Below are 27,394 nucleotides of genomic sequence, written 5' to 3'. Positions count from 1 at the left end.
GGGGGGGGGGGGGGAGACGCGATCTGTCGGCCATTCTGCCGCACGAATAAACTTGTTGCATTAAAGTAATAATGGCAGTTGTTGGCCGCCGTGTCGCCGGTTACCATATTATGTTCGTGACGGTTTGGTTAACTGGAACGATCACCGATCGGTCGGTCGGGGTCCGGCCAACTCGGAACGAGTATCCCGTTCGAACTCGCGACTCCGCTTAACGATGTTCATCCCATTAGAACACTGTCGTAGCTCATTCCCTCCCCCTTCCCTGCCCCTGTCGCGCGTGTGATCGCAATTTAGTCGTCCGTGATTTCGACAAACCGTTCCGGCTGGCCGTCGTCATGCATAGCTGCTTTCAATGCCGCGGCCTCGCTGTTTCCATCCAGTCCATCTGAATTCGCGCCGTTTTAACGATTCGTTTTATAAGCACAATAAACGACAAGCTTCGTTCGGCCGCGCGCGATACGCGCCCTCACGCGCCGGCACGACGATCGTTGCGGCCTTCTGCACGCGAGATCTTCCGGATCATCGCATGTTCTTCGCGCGAAACTGTTAAGATTAATGATTTAATTATCTAAATGCGACAATATAATCTGCGGCAACATAACGATAACAGGTTTGTGTATGAAAACGTAGTGTTGAAATTCTAGATATCTAAATATAAGTGTCATAATTCTGCTAAATTATAAAGTCGTCGAGAGATCTCCTACGTGCCGGAATGCCGCTGCTAAACTACTCAATTTTCGGAATACGTCAGATTCAACTGAACGAATTTACGGAATATATACCGTTTATTACACGTAACCGGCGATACATGCGCTTTTTCGCGTTCCCCAGAGAATTGTTCGTTCTACATTCGTGATGCTTCATTGAATCATGCTCCGCAATTACATTGCAACGTAGCGATGTTCATTTATTAACGATCCGTTATCTCGATGTTTTGCAGGTTCTACTGTCGAGTTACGATCATCAGTTATCCGCCGATAGGAAGTACCTCATGTTTACTCTCAATCTTCAAAAGGTGAGTCTTACTTTTTAAACTTTTGACCAAATGTTAAAGGGATTATTCGCGTAGTCGACATCGAGTAAAAAGCAGACCCGAGTTGACATTTTAATGTTATTCTGACGTCCTTAAAGATAGCTTACGCCTACTTGGACAGTCTATAGAATAATGACAATAAACCTACTTTACCTGATACTTTTTAACTTCTCTTTTGAATTGACTTTTAATTCTACAAATTGAATTCTAACGCTGCGTTCAACAGCCTCTGACGCTAAAACAGCGAGAACGTAAATTTAAGATATCATCCGAATCACAGTTGGAGTTATATTATTAGAATCGAAATTAATCTATTTTTTAACTTTAGCTGCTCCTATGTCGTAGAATTAAAGGTTTAACGTTAAGAGTCAAAATTTCGATTTCGGAAGCTAAGAAGATACACGGTCGGCAAAATGTTGCCCGATTATGATTACAACTTTAAGTCCGATGGTCTGATGGTGTTAGTGCCGGTTCTAGCTCGATGCACCCGTTCTCACAAACATATACATGCAAATGAGGATTACAACGGCGCGGTGTAATTGTTCGCGGCTCATCCTTACGAGCTAGTAATTTCCGACTTTGCGTGTCTAATGTTCTCGCAATAAACTCAACGATAGTCTATGAATTCTAATACAATGAATTTTAATGCAAGTATTAACGAAGTGTCTTCTCGTCGTAATAATGACTCTCTCTGCACAATTGAATGACGGTTAATTTACACTTTCGTTCAACAAGTGTCCCGAATTTATCTTGCACCTTGGTATTTTCCTGTCTCCGTGTGCCACCTCGGAGCGCGCATATTCCGAAAATTATCCAGGTAAAATCACAATTTAATTCTCATTTCGCAAAATAAACCGTGTCCCTTCGGGACGGTTACCAATCCGCCGCGTTCAATCGAGAGTATTTAAGGGCTCCCTTCCAAAAACTCGTTATTTCGAAGTCGACATAATTCCGAATTCAGGTATTCGATCGAAACGATGAAGAGCGGAAACGCCGGGAGAATACCGCCGCGGGCGCTGCGGTGTGGCAATCGTGGAAACGAGGAGGACTATCCGGAAGTTCGTATTGCCGTATGGAATGACTGTGATAAACGTTTCGTTCGCGCGCTCCTTTCCCCCCGTCGAACCGGGCGAATCGTTCGTCAGGTGGCCCCCACCGTACGTCAGTAGGAAACCGCTTAAACTTCCAAAGACCAGTAATTATGAGGAGCCGGGGATCTCTCCGAGACCACGTTTTGAGCGGATGCGCTTGAGCAAGTCGCGTGAATAAATCGCGCGATACAAGTCTAGTGAATAATGCTATAAATACGCTATACTGAACAAAAATATATTCAACAAAAATTTCCCGCGTGTTCAGCTTCAAATCGTGGGCGTTTACGCTCAGGATTAATTCGACGAGATTCGCGGAATCCTTCGGAATAACAAATCCGGCGGTCTCGATTTCCAAAAGAAATTCGTCTTCGCAAATCCCCGACACGAATTCCACAGCAGATCGGGATTTTCGTTTCCACTCTCCGATCTTGATTCGTCGTTCCAACGAGCTCGAGTGATGTCGCAACCGCGTGCGGATTACCGCCGCGTCGGGCTACAACTCGCGGCGCGGTCCAGTTAATTCGACGCGATCGTGAACGCACGCGAGAGAGAGAGAGAGAGAGAGAGAGAAGTTAAACCACGACGCGCCGTGGCAAACTAAACACCATATAATACCCGACACGGCCGCGCGGGATTCTACGATTGTATGCGACGGTCACCCCGTCCTCTCGCAACCCCCGCGCCCTGGAATCACCGTCGGCGGCCACCACCCCATAACCGACCAACAACCGTCCGTCGTGCACGCCGCCGGTCCAATTGCATACATTACCGCTACCATATCTCCCTTTCGTCTCTCTCACCCCTTTCCCTCTCGCCCCCCCCCCCGCTCCTTTGTATGCGCCGACGGGCACGTTCTCGCGTGCGTCTCGGGCGGGTTAGGCGCGCTATGCAAACGGCTCGGTACTGCTGCTGCTGCTACCGGCACCCCGGCTGAAATCCTGAGTTATGTCCTAGGGGCGGACCATCTGGATTTCCGAAGAGGGAGCACTATCCGCCGGCGGTAATCGTCGGCTCTCCTCCTGTTACCGATCCGCCAATGTCTCCTCCGAGAACGCGCCCGGAGAGGTTCGATCAATTGGGCCGTTGCGCGTCCGTTGCTCGTTGCCGTGCTAAAAGGTAATATCGTGTCTCGTTAGGCGAAGAGGCCGGTTGCTTTGTACGGGATGATGGCGCACTGGGGTGAGAGCGCCTAGGCACGTCCTTAATTCTGAACACTTTGGCCGCCCTTTAATATTTAAATTAGAATAATCGAATTTTCAATGCAGAACAACATTTTCCCTCGCGTTCGAAAGTTTTTAGTTACGATATTCTAACGCTTAATATGAATAATTACTTTATCTATCGACGAAACGATCGATTGGAATTCCCTAGTTTTATTTTGATGCTCGCATTGAGAAAAATAATGAATTATATGTAAAGTTAATTATACTTGAATTAAGGGAATAAAGATACAGATAAGTTAAAATTATGTAGAAAATTGTGCAGATCAGGCAGATAATTATTTTGTTAAAATATATATTTCATTTGTTCACCGTGTTAAAAGTTGATTGTATAAGATAAATGTCCAGGTGTCAGTACATTTGCTTTAAAAAATTTGTCGCTTATAAAATAAATAATACCACGGAACGAGGTAGTGTTCAATTAATTTTTGCTCTTAAAAATTAATCTGGTTTTCGATTTACATGTTAATTATGCCAAGAGATTCTCTTTACGACTGTATAACATTCTCTCTCATGGTGTTCTTAACTGTTCAGAGATCGGTACATTTACCTCAGATGTTGTTACGGCGAGATAGTCGTGCAGAAATGATTAGTAAGAGAAGTTTCTACGAAGCGCCCTCTTATCACCGTGGCGCGACTGCGAAAATCTTTCGCAATTAAGAGACACGTTAAATTACGTTGAAGGTATAAGCGGCAGTTATGCAAAGTTAGTATCGAAGCTCTATTCGAGTGCTCTTATTTATACGCGATATTAACATGTAAAACCGCGGAATCGGCTATCGGTGAAAGCTGTTGGCCACCAATAACGAGCAGCTGGTGTGGAATCGCGTGTTTTAACGGTTCTCGAGTTTCAGTTTTATATTAAGTTTACTTAATTTTACATTAAATCTTCAAGAGTTTTCTGTTGTGCTCCCTTTGATGCTATAAAAAGCAAAGTTATTTCCGTTTTCTTCACTTGAAGACTTAACGTAGAAATTGAGATTTCCCCTTGGGAGGTTTAAATTCCCTTTGCAGCATCAAAGGAATATTATTAGCTCTCCTTTGATGTTGCAAATGGGAAGTTATTTCCATCTTCTCCGCTTGAAGACTTAATGTGGAACTAAGTAGACTTAACGTAAAACTAAAATTTTGACTCAGGTATTTACGTCTGAAATTTTCAAAAACAATTCACCCGCAGCGTCAAATTATACATCGACCGTACACTATGGGTCTAACTGCGTCGAATTCGGATGGTTCCCAAACACGCATCAATCGATTTATCGAATCCGCAGCTATGTCTAACGTATAGAGCAAACTCTAACGATTTTGCGGAAGTGGAGAGAACTCATAGATCACGCATTTCTCTTCGCCATAACTCTTTAAACGCAACTCACCTGGGCCTGTCTGATTCATGAAACGGTCGAAGAATATGGCGTCGAAGTTGTAACTATAATTGTATAATTTTTATTGGACTTATGGCATCTAATCACGCCAATTCGCATCCCCTGCATAATTGTGTAAACCGCAGTGTGTACGTACACCGTCGAATATACAGGCAGAAGTTCGAAATGTAGAAGTGCTCGCCGCGGCGCGTTATTGATTAAACTCAACGCGGCGTCTAAGCAAGGGACAAAAAGCGGGCGCGGTGGAGATTTTTCTCGTTAGTAGTAATTAAAAGTTTTCGTCTGCTGATATTTTTCTTCGTTAAAAATTCCGTTTTATCAATTTTTCTTCTCGTAATGCCGCTATCCAAAATATCACAAGCGGCATCTGGCGCGCGCGTTATACTTCTAATACTTTACGAAATTATGCACTATTAATACCGCGGAGTTTTCGCCTGGTGCGGTCTAGCCCCGTCTTTTGCTATATTTTTATAAATTAAACCTTACGTGCGAGCGGATTTCGCGTGATATTTCGAGGAAAGTTAGTGTCGCTGTATACATATGTTTCAAGTGTAACGTATATTTAAGAGTAAACGAGATACGTCGTTTCGCTCGTTCTTATTATGAAAAGTGACGACACGGCGCAGAAAAGCAACACGGCAACACTCAAATCTTCATTCGCTTGATGAAATGATCGCCGACGTTGAAGCATCGCCGCGTTAATAAAGTTAACGATATTAGCACGCGACTACCCGAATCGAAATTCTAGTTCTACATCAACTCTGCAAATCCCATCGAACTGGAAGGACTCCGGATTTGCTGTTAATCCTTCAAGTTTGACGGTATTTGCAGGATTAACGTAGAGCCAAATTTCGTCTCGGATATAGAAGAAAGGGTGGGGAAGGGAGCGTTAAGATGACAACCTTAAGATTGGTCGATTTTTCTTCATTTTCGTAGCGAAAATAATGATCAGTTTTTCTCCTGAACAGCCAAAGTCTTTGCCTATCATCTGCATAAGATAAAAAATTTACAAATAGATTAGAATTTTTCTTATTAAAATTTTTTGAGAATGTGTCAGTTTTAACATCTTGCCCTCATTCGTGGATATAAGATTACGAAGGTTAAGAATAAAGTTTTTATACGTACCAAAAATAATTTTAAAAAGAGAGAGAGAGAGAGAGAGAGAGCTCGATCGCTTTCAACACATCGGACATCATTCATCTCCAATGCCGATCGTTCACCCTTACGCCGTCGCTTTCCGTCCAGCCGCGGCCGAAAGTACCGGGGTTGCCGCTGCGAAATTAAATGTGGATCCTTCTAAATTAGAGGGGAAATTATATGTGCAGCCGACCGTGCCGGTCCACATTTCATGCTCCGCCGACATATCCAATTAATTTTTTTAAAACCTTGCACATGCGCCATCGCGCCGATATACCTCGGCCGTCGGGCGCGCCTCTATATCTACCGCGTCAACTTTATAACGTCAAATGCCGGCGGCGTAATCTCGCCACGATCCACGGTGTATTGACCATTAATTAAACGGCGTTTCCGCCGAATCGCGGGTTCATGGCCCTCCCTCGGTGAGCGCGACGGGGCGAGGGATTATCGACGATAGATCGGATGATTTCCTCAGCTCGTCGCTCTGCGCCGCAACGTATTGTATGCCGCGTCGTCGTCGCACGTGCGCGGAATGCGCGGTGTTCCGATTGTTTAGCGCATTTACACGCGAAATAGGGAGGATTACGCTGCGTGTCGTGCGCGGGCAAAAGGAAGGGGTCTCTCTCTCTCTTGTATCGTACACGAGATAATACACCTAATACGGTTGAATGCACATACGTAGATAATATCCAACATCGGGACATAAAATATCTTTAAGATATTTCTAAGAAATTTTATTTACAGACATCTTTAAGACGTTTTCAAGGCATACATGGATATATATATTTCTGCTAGGGGAAACGCGTGACAGCGATACAGCGTGAGCTTTACACTGAAGCCATCAGTGAAGTGTGAAAAGAGGAAGTGTTTTCACTAAAAATCAGCGAATACTCACTGATTGTTGGTGAAATATTGCTTTACCGATCCTATTAGTGACATTTTCACCGATTCAACTCAAGAGAGAAGATTAAATAAACTCTACTCTCTCGCGCCAGTGTGATCGTCCCTCGAGAAGAATCACGGGGCGGATCGCTCCGAATTCTTCTCGCGAGCACGAGACCGGTAGGTATCTATTTTTGTCGCTAATGTACACGGTTTTTGTGAGCACGTACACTTTCCAGAAATAACAGTGACACATACGTCCGTTCGACAAATATTTTCCGATAGGAAACCGATGTAACTCCGGTTGTTTCGCGATAATTTCGCTCTTTTAAATTTACTTTGCCGTGCGCGGGCGGAAAATACTCCCTGTCGAAGATACACACTGCGCGGAACAATGTTTCACGACATTCTGTTTTTAAGATAACGACAGCGGGCCGCGCCTTCTCGAAGCTTTCATGTATGACCGCATAAAGGACCTCGTATAGACTGCCGAGTCCTCCTACCGTCGATGAGACAAAAGGAATATTACGAAAACAGCTTCCTGCCGTGTTTCTTGTACCATTAGGAGAACCCTTAGTTGCACACCAGTGGGCTACAATATACCTTACACGTGTGCTTTTTGCGTCATTAGTGCCCCGGGAGGAATTATAATGGTCGCCGTAATGGAACAAAAAAAAGAGGAGGAAATTTTATCTTATCCCTTCGCCGATGAAAACACGTTCGAGAATTGTCTCCCGCGCGCCACCGTTACAAAATACACGGGTTATTTTGTATAAAAGTATATAACTGTGCGGGAGATCTATGACGGTAGATAAAAGAGACCGCCGATAACGTTAAATATAAAGCCGACATGGCGGCAACAACAAAAATATGTATTGTTTTATCTCCAGAGACAAATATATTTTCAGATTAATATGGATTCGCTCTCTTTCATTCATGCAAGTAACTAATCGCGAGCTACCCGTATCTCATTCGATAACATTTTCCATGATGAAAATCAAATTTTTTAAACAATTGATACGAACGTATATTCAGCGACAATCGCGGGATATGTATAAATCAAAATGTTTATAAAGCAAAAATGACGTGAATTCAGAATTAAATGGATAGAGAAAAGCAGAGAGATAAAAAGAAAGATAGATAGATAAATAGATAGATAAGTGGTAGATAATTTATTCTAGCTCTAAGGCTTCGCCCTCTGATAGCTGAAAAGAAATAACATAAAATCGATAAGTTGTGTAAAAAAATACAATAACGATAAAAACGAAAGCGAAAAATAAAAAAGAAAAAATAAGAATAAAGGCCAAAATAAAAATATAAAATACGAGAGAGGGGGGGAGGGAGAGACAGAGAGAGAGAAAGCGTTATTTATTCAGCGCTCCGGGATAAAATCTACTTAAGCGCTCAGTAATATAAAATACAATACCAATAATATTTCAATCAACTAAATAGACCAACTAAATACATGTTGATAAAAATAGAGAAAAAGAGAGAGAGAGTTAAATAATAATTATTAAATAATTATATTAAATAATAATTATTAATTAAATATTATAGTAATTAATTATAATGAAATAAGATTTGTATATTCTCGGCATATAATTATTTTCTCTAGCGATAGCTCTAGCGATAGCGATCAATAAAAGTCGAATTCCTGGCCCGACTTTAAGGAGGATAATCCTGTCTGCTACGGCACAGTCTGACGATTAGAATTATGAATTACTCGAATTGTCCTCTCACCGTCGCGACGCTCTTGGCCGACGGCCAAGGAACGCGCTGCCGCGATCGAATTTTTCTTTCGCTAACTCTCGTTCGCTTCAACGGAGTCCCCGAGAAGTTCCATTGCTCGACTCTAATTCGGGATTTATACCGAACTCTCCCGCTAATTCGGAATTTATGCCGGCGATACTTAGACATAGTTACCGATGACGTTAGCGTGCTGTAATTCCGGCGCGTTGCGTCCGAATGGCGTCGCATTCCTGCGACATTAAGTCCCGTTCTGTAGAAGCCCGCCTCGCCTCGTCGCGTCCCATCGCGTTGCTGCTTAACTTTCTAGATTTGTTTTAATGTTATTATACGATTAATTAAGACAGAAACTGCTACCCTTGGAGAATCTCCCGTTTCATAATTGCGCGTTCTTCTTCGCCGTGTGCTCCGCTCCTCCTCCATAGGATACTTGTTGTCCGTTTTGTAGAAAAAGGTAGCCAAAATGTCGCTCGATTTTTAACAATTGCGTGTTGAAAAGTTTCTCGTTTTTTTTTTTACGCTCACGTTTATACACACATTTTATTTCACTAACGTTACAGTAGCTGCTTCTTCTTCGGACTGTAAGTACACTGAAAGGAAAAAGTTCTACATTCAAGTAAATATTTATGTAGGAATCGTATGTAGTCTGCAAGATACTGGCACGGACCGGTACCGAAGATATCATGTTTCGATATTAGTCTGATATTGAGTATTAAAATAGCAAGAGTAGTTGTGCTGGGTCGGTGCCGAAAAGCGGACGTCATATTTTGCTATTGGCTCAGACGGCACACAATATTTAGAAAATATTTTAAAAATATAGATATTTTGTACAGCAAATATTTTTAGCAAATATTTATTTGAATATAATACTTTTTTCATTCCAGCGTAGATTTTTCATTTAGGCGCATTATTACCTGTTATCGCGCTCTTTGACAGTGTGTCAGCCGAACATTCTTCTCGTTAGTTTGCCGCCGATAATCTGTTATCAGACTCCGCTTAGAACTTTACTCTTCGGGAGGAAGACGACAGACATGATTTATATGATATGCATGGTATCGAAGGCGCGAGTACATCCTTCGTTGACGACTCTTTGGAAACTCTACATATCTGGATTAAAATGTCCGTTACAGCGCGGATCTCGCTCCTGCGGAGGAGAGAAATCCCAGTTCTCGAATAAATTTATAATTCGCCCGCGCTCCTCGCAGCGCAAAGGGGGCGAGGACCTTCTCGCGAAGCCCCGTGCGCCAAAGATTCATTCTAGAAGTTCCGACGATCTTATTAAGATCGTTCTGTGTCCGGGACATGAAAAATTCGCGAATGCTTATGAAGGGAGCTCAGACCGCCGCCAGTTGAAACGTCTGAGCGTTTATCGCGATGTGAGGATATCGTCGGAAGACGGTTTACTGTTGGAATATGTGCGCCTCGTTATCGCGAAATGGAACCGAGTACAAATTTCATACAAACACGAAGTTATTAATATAAGAAGGAAGCACGAAGAAGTGTCCTTCGTCGGCTTTGAATATGTTGTACAGTGGTTAAAATTATGGTCGTGTCTTTTCATATGCGTTTTCTCACATGTTTTTAAGAACCGAAGATAATTCAATAAAATTAATTGCGAGCGAATGTCTTTACAGTCGCGAAGGGTCCGCGAGAACATACGAGACGTCCCGCAGGATTCACTGAAAGTGGAAATACTTAGGGAGAGATAAAAATGTTCGATTCGCACGACGTTAAGCGATACGAATGGCGTCTGCGAGCTGTCGCGGCGGGACCGAATGTATGGACGGGCGGGTCGCGCGTAATCACATCCATTTATACCTCGATCACCGCAAATGATCGGGCACGAGGGCTCTTTCGGTCGAAATGCAGGTGGCCCATTACCACTGCGGCACATGACCGATAACGGGCTCTTACTACCGCGACACGGCAGTAGTAGCGCGCCGTACAGACCGGACGGATCAGACGCGCGCGATGCATACGTCGTTGCGCAGCTGTCCAGAGAATTTTACGACTAATTCATACGTTTCGTGACTCCGATGGCTCATCTCCCCCCGTCTGTTCTGTCGGCGCCAATCGTCTGGCGCTATCAGCCATCACCGATAAGCCGCTAAATGCCGCGGGAAAGCTGTCACAGTGTAGCTCGTAGCTTCCAGCCATCGGGCCGTTTGCTTGGACCGCCTCTCGCGGCATTTATCACATTACTCGTAGGACGAGAGCGCGAGCGCGTATCACTATTTGCAGTATTTATTTATCCACTGCGCGATGATTTATTCGGAATCCACGGGTGTTCATTTCCCCCTTTTGTTTCGGCCAACATTATTTCGAATAACGAGTCGGGCTTAGTTGCACGGTAATTGATAACGCACGAGCGCGCATATGTGTTTCCTGGCTTCGTAAATTAAAGCAAAAGAGAAGATGGTATTGTGGTTCTTGCAGGCAGATACAATCGCCTGTCTTGATATCTCCGCTATTAAGTGGCGAATTCTAGTGGTTTCTCGTGGAATCATTTGTTTAGCAGCCTGCCGTTACGTAGTGACGCCGATACACAACAGCCGGCGTTTGTTACAACGCACTTTTACCTTCGAACGTCTCGAAACGATTTCAAAGCACTTTCGGCACTCAATTATACATACTTTCCCATTCCTTTCGAAATTAGGCACATGAATATACTTGAGTGTTTTGTTCGTTATTTAATATTTTAGTAGAGGTAGTTACATTCAGGAAAAACAGATTAGCTTCGGTGATTAAGTTGGCTGCGATTTATGGACATCTAAAACTTTAGCAGTGTAAGCAATTTTAATTGCTGCGGTAATAAACTCTTTTGCTGCTGCAGCAAACGTATTATCGTAAATGACATTTACGATGGTGCGTTTGCTGATATAGCAGAAGAGTTTACTACTGCAGCAATTAAAATTGTTTACGCTGCTAAAGTTTTAAGTTACAATTAATTTTACTACTGCAGTTAATCTTTCTTTTTCTGAGAATACCACCCCCTGTTTTTCTTCGACTCATTATGTAGTGTCGCAATATTTTTGTAAACAACGTCCTAAATAATGAATATTTCACAACTTCGAGTCTATAATTGTTTGAACCACATTCAATCGTTAAGTTTTCAATTTAAAAAATATCGATTAACAAAGTTATCGTACAAAATGTAAATAGGAGGCCGCAATACCACTTTTTACTGCCTCAAATACGGACGTGGAATATTTCCTCCCGATGATGCGCAATTTATTCCCGACGGCGATTTTTTCGTCGCGAGACGCTCTCGATTTCCACCTCGAAACGTCCAAGCGAGAGAAGCTGCGCACCCGTTTATACCCGGCATCGTGAGAGGTTTTCTGTATTTCCTAAAAATTCTGTCGGGTCAACGTAAGGGTAAACGCCGGCGGGGGAGAGCGTAGTTTTTGAAGCGCAACCCCTTTTTGATTGCTCTGGAAAACGGCCGACAACTGTTTTGAGATGCGCGATACGTATTTTTTTAGACACACAGAGAGACACGTCGCGGCTCCGGGCCCGGGAATTGATTGAACTTTATTCGACGGACAATCTGGATTGCGGACGCGGATAACGGTCGAAATCTCACGGAGAGAAATAAAACGGCGTAGGACCATAAAGAACGCCCGCGACAGCGCCATGTGTCCGTGATTTCGATAAATGACGGGGCCGTGTACAAGTAGTTACGTACACGTGTTCCGCGAGATCGTAACATCAATCGAGCATCGACGGTAAACGGCATTGCTACGGCGGAGGGCAGCCCCCCTACTGCCGATGATTTTAACGAGACGTTCACTCGTTTATGTGGACAACGGGACCCGCCCAGCGGGATACCTCCTCGTATTCGTTATCGTCATTTCCGAACGACGCGAGGATTTAATGCCCGTCGATTGTCATCGCTGATGCGCGACGGTCATCCGATCGTTACGTTTTATTTTAGCATTTGCTGGCGATAAAATCTTGACGGCGCGCTGCCATGATCGAGATGGGAAATTCGGGTAGCCCCGCCCGGGCGAAATCGGGACCTCGCCGCCCTCTCCGAGCGCGCTTCCGAACGTGTCCGTTCGCGAGATGTGATGCGACGTGAGAGCATTATCCGTCTCTCTGTCGGGCCTCTTTATTCGTTCGTTGTCGGTTAACAGTGAATGCATATGAAAACGCTATTCGCTCGGTGCGTTCTCACGCACCGAGGAATGACGCGCCTGGAGTAGCGCGCAGAATCCGCAAGACGAAACGAAATGATTTCTGCAGCTGTGCCGGATACTATTTTATATGTAGTAAAAGTAACGTTCATTAATAAAATTATTGATCGAAAAAATGAGCCGAATGGGACAGGCTTGACAGTTAAATTTGGATACTTTCAATATTCCATTTTATTCTATAATTGTATTATTAGCTTGAATGTGCGAGAAGTCCGTTCTTACATGCGATATATTTCACAGGTGTTTTGGAGGACCTCCAAATCAGTCTTATAATAGTCGAATATACGTTCTCGTAGCAATTAACAGTAATATGACGATAATGTTGTAATTTCCCATTTAATGTAACTATTACATATATATTGCACTTACATCGTTGAATGAGAAATTATAACATTGATATAATGTTACTGTTAATTGGTATTCAGTAGGTGTATTTCTTGAGTAATTCTATATTGAATATATATCGGATGTATGTTATGTTTGTACTGAATAGTTTGAAACGTATATTCATTTCTCAATGTACACAATTATAATTATTACATATGATGTTAATGCTCCTGCCTCCGGGTTGTTTTCGGACCTACTTGGACCTACTCGGTGCCCAGGGCACGTTCACACAGATGTTCCATATTCGTATTTTGGTTATTACAGACGAAACTATATAGATTACAGGATCGTAGCATAAAAACATAGAGGAATTGTTGCTACCACCATTGTTTAGTCGATCACAACAATTAGTCTGAAAAGTTTTAACACCGAAATTCTGAAATATTACTGAATCTGCCCTGGCCTCCCCTATTTTACTCATTTTTACAGATTGAAATCCATCTCTGATCTTCAAGTCCGCACATTACCGGTGGAGAGTTAAATCGCACGGAGTGAGAAGCCAGCTCTTTTTGCTCTTAGTTAAAACATGCTTGTCTCGAGGATCGTTTAATCCGCCGACGGGTTGAAATCGGAAAATGAAATCAATCTTTCACCATTAGGCGCGCGAGGATGAGAGAGAGGAGGGAGGGGGGGAACGCAAGAGAGCACATTAATTTACCACGGCAGTCGATCGTTAATTAATTAAAGTCTCCTAATGGAAACTGGCTGGCCTTTGACGTCCCAGGATGTCAGGTATGTCCGCATAATGACTCTCGCCGGAAAATAGACGGCCGATCAATTACTATGAGAACCCTTTGGGTACCGCCGATCAAGAACGCGCGAGAGTACGTACCCACTCCGAGGAGCGGGATCTTCCTTCGATCGTCCCTCGCCGAGGAGGTGCCTTGCGCGAAATTCTAGGTCGGAGTGGACAATTAAAACGTCAACGCGATTCGGGACATCGATTTCCGCCGGCGTGCGCGAACTCAAATTCACGCCGTCCCGTAACGCGAGCAATAAGTGCCGGCTTATTCGAGACCGCAGCTTGGAAACGCCGTGTCGACGTACACATACACACACGTGAGTTTTCCACTTCCTCCTCTTTCCCGATTCGCCTATTCGCTCCCTTTCTCCTCCCTTCGCCGCCACCCTCTCTGATTAAGCGGGACAGTTGTTTCCGGCGGACGCGATGGTGAAAAAAAAAGAAAAGCAGGAAAGAAAAGCGTCGACTCGGCGTGCTCGATATTATGGAGCTTATCATCGCGCTTGTTGCTCGCGGAGACGCTCGTTCGGGAGCGGTTATGAGCTTTCAATCGTATTCCTGTGACGAAGAGCGCGGAACAAAAACGGCGTAGTAAAATGACATATCAGGGGGGAAATTGATACGCCTCGGGTTACGAGTTCAGATCAGTTGGAAGTCGGCCATCCGTAGCAGCGATATATATATATATATAAAAGTCGTGCTTTACTCATTGAAAAGGAACGGAAAGAAGGACTCGTGCTCGATGCGGAAACATTGCCTCTTTTCGTCGGGAAACGGAAGAAGTGATAACGTGAGGATTATTGATTAGCCGACGGGGAAATATATCGGACTTTTGCGAATATATCCTGCATCGTTTCGCATCTGAGACCATTCGTACGATTAATAATTCACGCGGAAAAATGACAGACAGCGCCTAATGTGTCGCAGGTAGCAACGAACGTGTATGAGTAAGTGTTGACAGTGGTTCACGTTACGCGAGTCAATATACGATAACGCCGATCACTGCTACGCTTCTCAATGAGGCCATAATTCATTATCCGGTCACTACTATCCATCCATTATGTGCGTTCACGCGATAGACACGGCGTTAGCCAATATTGACATTGATTTGACGCGTGGAACGCGACTGACGTATTCTTCAGCACGTGATCTGCGAAGATAAACGAGTGCCATCCGTGAAGCGGATTTTTCTCCTCGAGATGAAAGACGCTCGGAATAATTTTAAGAATTTGTGTATTCCTTATGTTATCCCTTATTGTTATATAGTGTCTCTCTCTCTCTCTCTCTCTCTCTCTGCTTCTATTATGGAAGTTTTGTAGTTTTCTCAAGTAACGAATCGGCCCGTTCCGTTGGCAAATATAAAACCTTCCTTTTTTAATCAAAAAAGCAAATGGGATGTTTTAGCGAGAAAAAGATATTCATGTCTATCGATCGGCAAAAATCTCTGTTAGCTGTTGACTGAAAATAAACGAAAATGGCGCGTAATTTTGGCAGCGGGACGCGGCTATCGGCGACGCCAGGTGTGACGAGCGTTTGAAAAATTGCCGGTCATCTGCGTTCAAAGTTGAACGGAACGCCGGGCGGTACAGCGTTACGAAGAATTAATTCACGGCTTAACGCACGTCAAAGGATTAGGGACGGTAGGTACAATGCGTCACGTGTGCGATAGGTCAATCTACCTGATATATTACATTACGCTGTAACGAATTTCGGGACGTTGCGATCGCGCGTACTGCTATCGTAGAGAGCTGCATTTTTCGTCGCATCGCAGCGCGAATATAAGCCCGTCAGCTTTATAACTCGCGAGCCGGCGATCCTCCTTTAACCGCCGCTCTGTCAGTTATTTCCCCGGGAAACTGACGGTGAAATGTCACATTTTTTTTTTTTTTTCATTAGCCGACTCTTTTCCACTTTTAATAGTTATTGAAACAACAAGCGTCCTCGTGGAGAGGCATATTTTCGTGGAAATACATGACACATGAGAATATATTCTCGGGTGAAATAGAAGAATGGCTAGAAACTGAGCGATCGGTGTAACGATTATAAATGTAGTCGCTCTGGATGGTACTTTTCCCCTCTTGGCCGGAATATTAAAATTTTGTTAATGAACGCAGTGCTACATTTCGTGATTACTTCACAACGCGGGAAAGTTTATCGTCAACGAATCCCGAACGTTATCCGGATAATGACGGAAAGTAAATTGAACGAAATGTTGCGCGCGAGGAGGGGCGATAATTAATCATATTTTAGCGGCAGCTTCTGAAATACACCGTCCACGCGGTGTGTGTATACAAACTTAAAAACGCGCTGGCGGTTTCGTCCTCGAAACCGAGCAGCATAACCGTCCTCCTCCTCAACAATGTAAAAGTCCCATAGGACGTTCAAGAAAGATATTCTCGGACGGTTATTCGGACAAATGTTGCCTCTCGCAACAAGAAAGGAAACAGACACCTCGAGATAACGTTAACCAAGCCGCCGCTTCGCGAAAATGAGGTCTCGCACTCTTTCTCTTTCTCTCTCTACCCGTGAATGTTAGTCGCACAAAATCCGTCAAAATCCGCTGCGTTATTCTCGCTAATGAGTCGTCGCCGTAAACAAGTGAGCGCGCAACCTCATTCCGCATAGACGTAATTAACGGAAATTAGCGAGCTTACTCCGCTTGTGTGTATTGAATTTTTTTAACAAAAATATCTTCACGCGGCGCTGTGACAAACTATCTGATAATATTACTTCGCGTGTCCACGAGTAGGCGACATTGCGACGATTTGTGCGCGAAGCATTTGGCGCGGACGTGTTCAGCGTTGCCGCGTTGCAAAATCATAAATATTTAAATCGGACGAAACACGCGGTGACGATGCAAATGTCAAAAGCTCAACATTTCGCCCCGATTTCTCCCTTTCGATGAATCTTTCTTTATCGCACATTTCATCACCGCTTTCGATATCATAAACGCCCGTTGCTATTTACTTATACGGGGCACATTTCACGGCATCGCGACATAATTGTCCATGCGCGCCCATTGGGGAGAAAATCGAACAGAAGTACGACCAAAGCTGATTATGATAATTAATTGCCTCGGGTGATTCAGAATGTGCGCGGAAACATGCCTGGTATCGTCAGACAAGTATGTTGTTAATTAGAACTCGAGAGGGGGGAGGGGAGACCGCAGTAGCAACAACAGTTGCAGACTGTACGATTACCCGATACGATAACTGTGGGTGTCGCATAATTCTATACCGTGTAATAACGAGCGGTGATTATTATCGATACTGATCGCGATGTATACCAGGTGTCGTAAATACCTTAACACTCGTTCGGGCACGGGGAATTCTCTGGGAATTTTCAGTCGCACGCATCGTATTTACATATTCGCGCATCGCGACCGCGTTGATTAACTAATCTGCGAATTGAACCCTTGGGATCATTGCCTGAACCTGGTAAAGTGATTTGAGACAAAATTGGCGTGCTGAATCCGAAAATCAAATCCACTCAGCGCTATCGCGTGAGGAATTTCAAGCAAAATCGCAATGACCATATTATACAATTAGATATAGAATTAAAAAAATATCGGTCACGCGTGATAGGAATTTTCTGGTCTGTGATTTTGGATTTAACGTGATGTCAGTACTGTAAAAACATTTAAATATCCGACGCAATGAATTCATCGCTTGTGTTATTTATAGAAGCAACACAGCGGTGTCTCAAATATTGTCCGATATTTGTTAGATTAGCGTGACATTCGCGATGCAAAACATGAAGTCACATATGAAAAAAAAAAAGAAGCGATATTCAAAGAGTCGTTATTGTTCCCTCAATTGAATCAGCAGTCAAAATGCACGTATATGCAGGTTGAAAATTCCCAATGATTCCAGGCCCGACAAATGTTAAAGCACTCATGCCGTGTATAATGTAGATGGAATATTGGATATCGAGTCGAAAATAACAATCGACGGAAGACACTGGACGCATTCCGCTACATTCGTGGAAAGCTGCCTGTCGGCCATTATTAATAACGACGAGCACACGTTAGATTAAAGTCCATCGTATGGATGTTTCGTACGAAGATAAATCCGGCGAAGGGAGAATCGCAACGAAACGGGAGGGGGGATAAAGTTACTCGCGAAGAGCAAGTATTATTTACGGCACGACTCGAATATTTCGTCAGATAAATGGAATGAATATTATAAGCAGCTTGGCGGGCCAGTAGCGCGCAATCTGCTGCCCTTTGATGCGCCGGTCTACTTCGCCGCTAGATATATTCGGCGCACCTCCCATCCACGCTCATGGCCCGTTGAGCCTCGGCACGGGTGACGTATTACAGTTTTCCTGAGAGAGCACACCAATAATCCAGAACGGCGGCGTACCGGCAAATACAGGAGAGATCGCTTTTACTTCGCTTTTCTCTCTCTCTCTCTCTCTCTCTTTCGAACAGACGGAAAGTGGCTCCGGGGTCAAAGGAGATCGAGCTTAATTAGCATTGTGATCACACGTAGGGCAGCGCGAGGCTGAAATGGTCAGTTTCAGTTTCATCACAAATATATCAAAAATTATATATACAGGGTGTCCGGCAATTCTTTCGCACACTTGTGCTCCAGCGAGCGGGACGAAATCGTCTTTGCTACAGTTATTAATCGCGATTACTCCCTTTATAGTGTTTGTTTACCCTTATTTTGTATCGCTACCGTGTTCTCGCTGGGGCAGGCAGTTGATAGAAAAACGACCCTTTATCCGCCGTTAAAGAAATATGTATAAAAACATCCTTTGCACCGGCCTTGTGAAGAGAACGCGTTTATAAAAAAAAGGAGGGAGAGGGAGGAAGGGAGAAGCGAGTGGCGTTGTAAGCTTTGGACAATGGCATGCTACACAGGAGGAAAAATAAAAGAGACTTTTGACTTGTATTTATTTGCACACTGAATTTTCTCGTTACACAAGCCCGGTTTACTCCAATTATTCTAAGAATATTTTTTTTTTCTTAGCGCGAGACCATAAGCTCACTGGGAAAAGAAGTGGAATTAATTTGATCATTTTATCGCTTTACTTATACATACTTTTATTCGGACAGATCGCACACTTAATATTAAAATCGATCGGTGCGAAATTAAAGAAAGGAAAAATCGTGGAATTTTCCCGGCAACGAGAGAAGGCGACTCCGTTTTACCATTCATCCGCACGAGAGAGCCCATACAGATGGGCGATATTTTTTTATCGCCGTTGCCGTGCGAAGCTCATTTTCGCGGGTAAGAAAGAGCGCGCCGGCGGGTTTTACGGGTTTCAACACTTCAATGCGTTCCGGCGAGCTCGACAAGCTTGTTTACGAGTCGCTGTTAACTTACTGTCCATCACGAGTTTACGTTCTTCCTTACCGCAACGATGTTATACGTTGACGAAGATTGGCCCTGTCAGAGTCGAAAATATCGCGCCGCATGCTCTTGGCGCGGTAATTAAGAGCGGAGACGATTATTGGACGTCACTCTGATCGAATCGTTGGTTATTTCGGCAAGCACGGTAGAGATGGCCATCTCCGTGTATAAAGTGCTGGAAAAAAGCTAGAAATAACTTGGGGTAGATGAGAATATGTATGCGTCTCTTGACGTTGATTTCTCTTTAATCGGCTAAAAATGTGAAGAAAGTATTAAAAAAAAGTAAGGGCAAAAATCGCGAAAAAAATATCGTCCGCAGACGAAACATTTTTCCGTGTACGATTAAAAATCCGATGATCGCAGGAATCGAGTTAAGGGTTGCCGTTCGCGTTGCTAAAATCGCAGGCGATTCCGCACGAATATATCCGCCGTCGGTGACTTACTTACGGGACGTTCATGGATTCGAGAGAGGCAGAAAAGTTGCTAGCACGGTGGGACGCACATCTGATCGATAACGCTCGAGGATATTAACCAATAAAGGGCCCGTGTGCGCCGAATGGAGCGCAATCGGTGCATGTGCATCGAGTACTTCTTGATTTACATTATGCAGCTCCGCAGCCGTGTCCAGCCGAAATTTCCGATAGTCGCGGGAAATCATGCTCGGGCTATAAGTGGCCGTGCCTGGCATCCGTGGCCTCTCATGCATCCTCGTTGCGGCCACGAGTGCATTAGAATCAATTCTTAATGCGCCTCTCGCCGGGGGCGCACCACTCGTGCGATTGGCCGTGTGTTTATGAAACGGGACGCGATTTTTCTGGCGGTCTGGAAACGAAAAATAATCGCGCCCGCGGACTCCCTTGTTATAAATAAGGAAACGCGCGAGGAACGCGCCTTAATTCGCCCGAAGATCCATTGTTTCCGGCTTACATTGTGCGCGCGCGGAGCACCCTGAATTAGGGCTTCTAAATTGGGCAACGCGGCAGAATTTTTCAGGACGCGAGATTAGATCCTAATTGCGGAGTGAGAATTATCTCACCGTAAAATTTACGTCGATTCTTCCCTTTTTTTCCTTTTTCTTTCTTTTCATTTCACTTTGTACATACATGGCCATTTTAAATAATAATCCACTTTCACTTTGTGGCCGCATCATTTCTCTTTGTACACCCCCGGTATAGCCGAAATTTTACTTCGCTCATCGCAGCAAGAAGTTACTCATGAAAATGTGATTAAACCATACATAGAATATCGATTCGCAGAATCAGGGTATTTTCAATCACGCGAATACCGATAAACCCGATCCACTTTTTCACTCCCGACGTGCCAATTTTAATTACTTTACAGCAACGTATAATCGACGTACTGCTTGGCGAAACCACCAACATTTATTTACCCCGTAATAATCGAACTTTTCATCAAGTTCCTGCTAATGGAACTTGATAACGAACGCAAGATTCGCATTTCCTATTTCGAGAGTGATTGCCATTCTTTCCGCTCGGTTAGTCCCTCGGCACAATAAGCAATATGAGTGACGCAATACATCAATTTCTCGGCTAATTAAAAACTTGAACGAAACTATGCCAGCGCTTCGGTTCTCCCGGATGTGGCCGAACGGACGAACGCGAGATATGTGTAGTTATTAATAGATACAAAAACATATACGAAATATACACGTAATGTATTGGCAAACTAATCTCAAGGCCTCCTTTGCTGCAACTATTCTCGTTTGACGACATCGGGAACGAGAAAACGCAAGAATTTTTGCGTTACACGTTCAAATCAAAAGATATATTCGCAAAATAACATTAGTGAATCAGCACATTTGCAGAATTGTCCGAATATTGTTCTTTTACTCAAACAATCAATAAATAACCGTAAAATTAACGTTTGACAAAATTATGAGAAAAGAGACTAAAAAGGGAAGTTCCATGTCAAATTAATATACGTATCATTATAAAACGTTGATAACCTAATTGCACCGCGTATTAACGCTGTTTTGCCAGTTGGTATAGGAGCCGATCGCAATTACACCTTAGCCGGAAGTCAAACAAACGCTGTCGCGTTCAATTCGGCCGCGAAGGGGAGAGGGGGGAGGCGATTTATTCCATCGACAAGAGCCGGGCGTTGAAATTTTCCTTCGCGCCGTGCAACGCGAGGGCGCATTTGATATTCCGCAGAGCGCGCACGCGGCCGCAGTAGATAAAATCGATACTGATCAGCCCAGGCAGTGGCGCATCGTCTATTGTGCGGCGCGTTCGCTGGCGATCGAACAGTTAAGTCGGCGCATTGTTACCGAATACAGGCCGGCTCGCGATTTAAATCCCAAATTCCTTTCGTACATAATGCGCCATTTAACACGTTAACGTAACGAGGGGCGGGACGAGCATCAGCGACGTTATTAAGCGGTGGTCTTCGTTTTAAGGCCCGTTAAAGGGACATTAACGGAGCGAATATCGCCGATCTCGTCGTTGTGCAGTGTAATCTGCAGCTTCGGTCGCGCGCGACAGACTGCGGAGCGCACCCGCTGGATTTTTGTGTCGATTTCGACTTCGGCCCGATTTTCGCGAGATTAAAGCGCGTGCGCGAGTTACCTCACAAGACATAAATCATAATTATTTTTTCATGGCCGTAGCGCACAATTAATTAATACCGTCCGTCGTGTCGGAGCCCGCTTCCGATCGGCAATGAATTATTTCATCCGTCGCGAATAATCCGCACGGTGCTAATTCTGGACGCGGCGAATCCGCACGGCGCGCCGGATAATCCGCATAAATTATTTTTATCACGCCTCCCAGCTATTTTCTCCTTGAACCGATTTCGAATTAGTGCGGAATTAACGGAAATCGTGACAACGTATCGTGTGCCATTATTCGGAGGAAAAGCGTAAACAAACGAAAATATGTGCTATTATTTGCGCCCCGAGTTAATCCTCGAAATTTTTTCGCATACACCGAGCCGAAAAAATGCATCGTTTTCATTACTTTTGCACATATTGTTATATTTTTATACACAGAAAAAAATATCATTTTACTGTTTAAAAAAAACGTTTTTTCAATTTATTTTTCTACTTTTAAATAATAGTTGCCTTCAAAAATATATAACGATTGATTATACTTTTAATATATAAAGAAATAAACCTCATATCCTACAAACAAATTTTTTACTACTTTTTTTCTCAATGTATAAACTTTACCGAAGAAAAATTAAATTGAAAATTAAATTCAGTTAATTTAAATAAGCAAATCAAAATTGGTTTTAATTTTAATACACTTAAAAGAGGATTTGATAATAAGTACTGAAATTTGGTGAATACTTGCCGATCAAATATTTGATTACTGCAAGTAAATAATTTAATCGCGTATATTAAATATATAACATACGGAACTACACACAATACTGTATATACAGTATATTTGGAATTATTTGGTTGCAATAATTAAATATTAGACCGGAAAATACTTATCAAATTTTAGTACTTATTACCAAATCTTTTTTTTCTTACTGTCTTCTTCTTCAGCCTTTACATCGTCCATTCCTGAACATAGGTCTCTTCCACTGTCTCGGAAGAATTTGGCATTAAAACGCCGCGCTTGCTGTTGCCAAGTGTTGGCGAGTGTTCTTTCTAAAATGTAAAGGTTTCACATAGTGGTAACCGATTGCGCGTGGACCAACGGCTTAGAACGTCTCTTCCGAAAGACAGAGCCCAGTTTTCCATACATGAGTTCCCCATTCTTTTACTCAGTAGTATGGAGAGAACGCAGCTTGGAATAATATTCCTGTGATCAGGTGGGACTTGAACGCGCGGGTTCTCCCCAGACAAGAAGTCTGGCGCTCTACCACACTGCCACTCTTTCTTGCTGTATGTTCCGTATATTATTTATTTAGCACATACATATAAACGTATGAAATACTTGAAACAAGTCTCATTTACTTGAATTCAGTATGTATATATTTTTCTGCGTGTACATTTCGAACGTTCCGCCCCCTCCCCCCCTCCTTCACGTGTTTCGGCGATCTTTTATATTGATATTTTAGAAGATATTTCATCCGAAATTCGTATGTAATAATACAGCGCGACGTCGATAATACCGTGAATACTCGATTCCGCTGCGATTTGTCCGGGACTAATATTTGATTCGCCGCTACACAGATCGTCCTGCGATCGTACACGGATCGTCGATGCTCGACTGAAATTTTTTTCAACCTCTCTCTCGTCAATGATCTATCAATTATTACGGTATCCGATATGGGCCGATGTCTGTGATTCCGAACTGATCTGATTCGCTGCGTGACTGGCCTTAATGCTCGCGTGCACGCCCGCACGCTAGAGCTGATACATTTAGTTGAACAAGTTTGATTCCACAGTCGATTCACATACCGACGTCGGTGAGAGACCCTCCGTATAAATCGCCCGTTTCGGGCTAAGGCGAATCACCGGGGCGAAAATCGAAACGTGACCCCGGTATCCGTCCAAGTGGCTTGATTCGCTCTCGGTTCCCCCGCGGACAGATATTTGGCGAAAAATGGCGGCTGTAAATATTCTCGTACGATCGCAAGTCGTATATACTCTGGTGGCGAAATTTAAATTCATCTCGCGGTCGTCGCGCGGTTTCCTGCGACGACGATCTTTCCGAGAACCTCTCTCGTTCTCGCGGTTGGAAACAGCCCGCACCCGGACGCGAAATTCTATTTTACATCGCTCTTTATTATTTCACGACTAAAACACCGTGCTTGCACGCGTAATATTTTTGTATTTTATATTTATTTAAATAAAATTCTCGTATTTTATTTTGTGAGCGCTCTATTTAGAATAAATAATGTGAAAAAATATGTAATATCTCTCTGAAGTCGAAAATTTTACATTAAATCTGCGAAAAAATTAAACCCACGATCAACTTATAGCAATTTAGTGATATAAATTAAATTTTTATCTATTTATTTTTTTTTTCATTGGTTCTTCAAGTTGGCGAATTTAACCTCATCGCAAGTTTAATATAAAAACAAAATTTCGCTTGAGAGAGATATTATATATATTTTATATTATTTATTTAGAAAAATAAAAATAATTAATGAAAAATTAATTTATGCCGATTTAATGGTACAAATTAAATGAGTGAGTTTATTATTCAAAATATTTTGGAATTTATAATCGCCGTTCTCGCGTCTCTTCTTGTCGTCCACTGATACAATTATTTACCTGCAAATTTCAGCAATATAAAATCAAGAAAATTAACGTATTCTCGCATTTTTGGGGGAAAAATCAAAATGAACGAATAACGCAGTGTGAATGAATCGCGGCAAAACCACGGATAAGATCGTTTCCCGAGGCTTTCCTCATTTCATACGGAACTCCGCTAATTAGCATCTCTCTATTTAATGCGCCGACGCAGTTTTTACCGGCATTTAGCGATTTGTTTCAAGGCCGATGCGTTGGCCACTTTTATTGGAGCGTGGCCAACTAACCGAAAACTGAGCGGGTGCAGGCTCGCCTCTGGGAAATTAAGTGTGCGGGCGGAAAAACGCGCGAAACTAACAACAGCGACCGCAGACAGTGCATTACCAGCTGTGCGGATGCATTTGTAAGAAGAATTTAGCGACCGCGCGATATCTTCGCGCTCGCTTTGCTCACCATTGGCCCGCCGAGGCCTCTCTACGCGCGTCACGGAAGAAATATTTTCGCGTCGGATGATATTCAACGGAGGATAACTTCTCGGATATCGTATTTAGCCGCGGCTATTATCGTACATAATCTGCCGTATTAATTCGTAATTTTACAGCGCCCAGCATTCATTATTTATTGCTAATTACTCATTCGGCGAATAACGTAGTCAATTACCAATTGATGGCACATCGCGCGTATTCCGTTACGAAGTGACGCGGCAACGGGGAAAAGAGCGACCGCTGAGATAGGAAACACGATGTTTCCAGGTGGGCACTCACTCCGACACCGGCTGTGATCAAAGCTGCTTAGTGCCGGCCGTCAAACGGACGCTCGTTGTGTCCGACGTAATACAGATGCATCACGCTATCGGCGCCAGCGAGCTTACGGCCGCGAATTATCGCCGGCCGAATGGAGTGAGAACACGCCGCGGCGAAATCTGCAATTAATTAGACACACTTCCCCGCACACGACATCATATTTATCGTCCGATGAGCGACGCGAATTCGTTCCGCTTTTGTTGAAGCGAATCTGCAGTACACTGAGAAAAGTATTTGCTAAAATTTCGTGAATATTTGCCGAGCAAATGAATAAATATTATTAATTACTGCAACCAAATAATTTAGTCCCGTATACGAAATATACAATACACTTAAAACTACTCGACTAAATGTTTGGTAATTGTCACCAAGTACTTCTTTCAGTGTACTTGTTTCACTTTAATGGCGCAACCTGGTTCAGTTAAAATAAAAGAAAGACCTCGCTGTTATTCGCGGAGGCACGTCATCTCGCACGTCCCATACGAGTCCTCGCGCGGATTACGCACTCCGACGCAAGAAATATTCGAGCAATTACGCCGGTTGTGTTAGAACTTTCCAGCGGAATTATGCGCGAGGGTGGGGCCCCCTCTTTCTTTTCTTTTTATCCTTCCTCGCGGGAATAAAGAGGAGGAGATGCCGGGGTCAGCGGCGTGTAAAATAAACGTTCCTAAGGAGATTACGATCGTCTACTCGGTCGTCCGCGTTTGCGCGCAAACAATACGTTCCTTTTCGTTTCAGCCATTCTTGCCTATCCAGGCTTAAACCACGAATCGAAGCGAGCCTCGCGCCTTCCGGCAGAACGCGTGTCCCGCGGCGGGAATTAATTCCGCGTTAGGAATTACTCCGGGAAAACTCCGCGTGTAACCTCCCCGCGCAAGAAACATTAAATCCTGCTTCAAACTCTTCCCGCCTCTTATTCCCACCGGTGGTGCCGTGCAGCCGGGAAATAGTGGCGTTCTCAATTTTATATAACGCTTCTCGTGCCAAGCCAACCGCTGAAAATGAAGTAATCGTTCGCCGAATGGCGAGTATTAGTTTAATCTTTAATCTCCCGCAACACCGAGACGGAGTTTCGCAACTTCCGTTGCGAAAGCGTTCGATAGATGCTCCGTTAAAAATAATATACGCGGACGCGCGCGATCCCCTTTCGAGCCCTTTTTTTCCGAGCTACCCCGAGGTACGCGAGGTGAAACTTGAGGCGCTGAAATCGAGTTTCGACGGGGTGGGAGAAGAAATGTGAAATTAATAAAAATAATAAATCTTCATAATTTCGGAATATATGCGATGACCCTATTCGGTCCCTCGGGGCGGGCACGTGACGGGTCTGAAATTCACCGAAAATTTGCGGCAAAAATGTTCTGAAAATATACATATATTTATATCAATCCCCCGTCCACGCCCGCTCGCGCTTTGATCGCGCATCAACAATGGGCGGCGGCGGGGCGCGCGCGTCATCATTTTACCATTCATAACGTGAATCTTGATTAATTAATCCCTAACTCGATTTTCATTTTCCCCGTTTTTCATTTTTCTCCTGCGCGACTTAATTTGGCGGCGTCCGAACAATGCCCGGCCCTGTCGAAAAAGCTGACGCGGTACAACGACTCTTTAGTGGCGGAAAAATAATCCCCGAACGTAATTCTTGCTGAACGACATGTGCGCACACATATCATACGCATTTCAACTGTAAAATTAAACGTTATCACCGGTAACGCGCACGGATTTAGATGTGAGATGCGCAAGAATCTTTCCTAACTCCGGTGTAGATTTTTATGTCGCGATATATTTCACTCGATTCATCGCGTCGAAGAGTTATCGCGACGGACGGTTTAGGGAATAAGCGGGTCTTTATTCGATCGTAATCTTTACGAGGTAGCAACAAGTTGGTGATATATTCTACACAAAAATCTCACTTTGTCTCTGTTCTCTCCTCAAAGCCGTCGCGAAGCCATTCCTGATTTTCTAAACTGTTTATTGTTTTCTAATCTTTAAAGTAGATTTTCTTCCTTCTCGGCCGCGTCGAGCACACGTTTACTACTTTAGTCACGAATAGTGTGGAAGCAACTCTATTTTAATCTTTTAATCGTCGGTTAATTCCACGTAATTATAAATATAAATATTTTACATAATTATTTTAGCAACGTTTCATCAGTCTTTGAGTACATCGCAGTTTTGGATTTTAATTTACCGTAAAAATTTGTGTGGACCGTTTGGGACACGTGAAATATGTCAAATTTAA

At 43.6% G+C, this 27,394-nt stretch overlaps 1 protein-coding gene across 7 annotated transcripts in view; it reads left to right on the top strand.

Moving 5' to 3' along the window:
* The window catches only part of LOC106741812 (venom dipeptidyl peptidase 4), a 274,378-nt gene that overhangs the window by 193,852 nt on the left and 53,132 nt on the right, over window positions 1-27,394 (top strand). For all 7 annotated transcript variants that reach the window (XM_014614165.1, XM_014614172.1, XM_014614169.1 and 4 more), the window contains one exon: window positions 941-1,015. In XM_014614165.1, coding sequence (XP_014469651.1) covers window positions 941-1,015 — 75 coding nt within the window. The remainder of the gene's footprint in view (window positions 1-940; window positions 1,016-27,394) is intronic.

This window comes from Dinoponera quadriceps, unplaced genomic scaffold (genome assembly GCF_001313825.1).
Source record: "Dinoponera quadriceps isolate SergipeBrazil2010 unplaced genomic scaffold, ASM131382v1 scaffold533, whole genome shotgun sequence".
NCBI lineage: Eukaryota > Metazoa > Arthropoda > Insecta > Hymenoptera > Formicidae > Dinoponera > Dinoponera quadriceps.
This window is presented reverse-complemented; position numbering and strand designations above follow the sequence as displayed.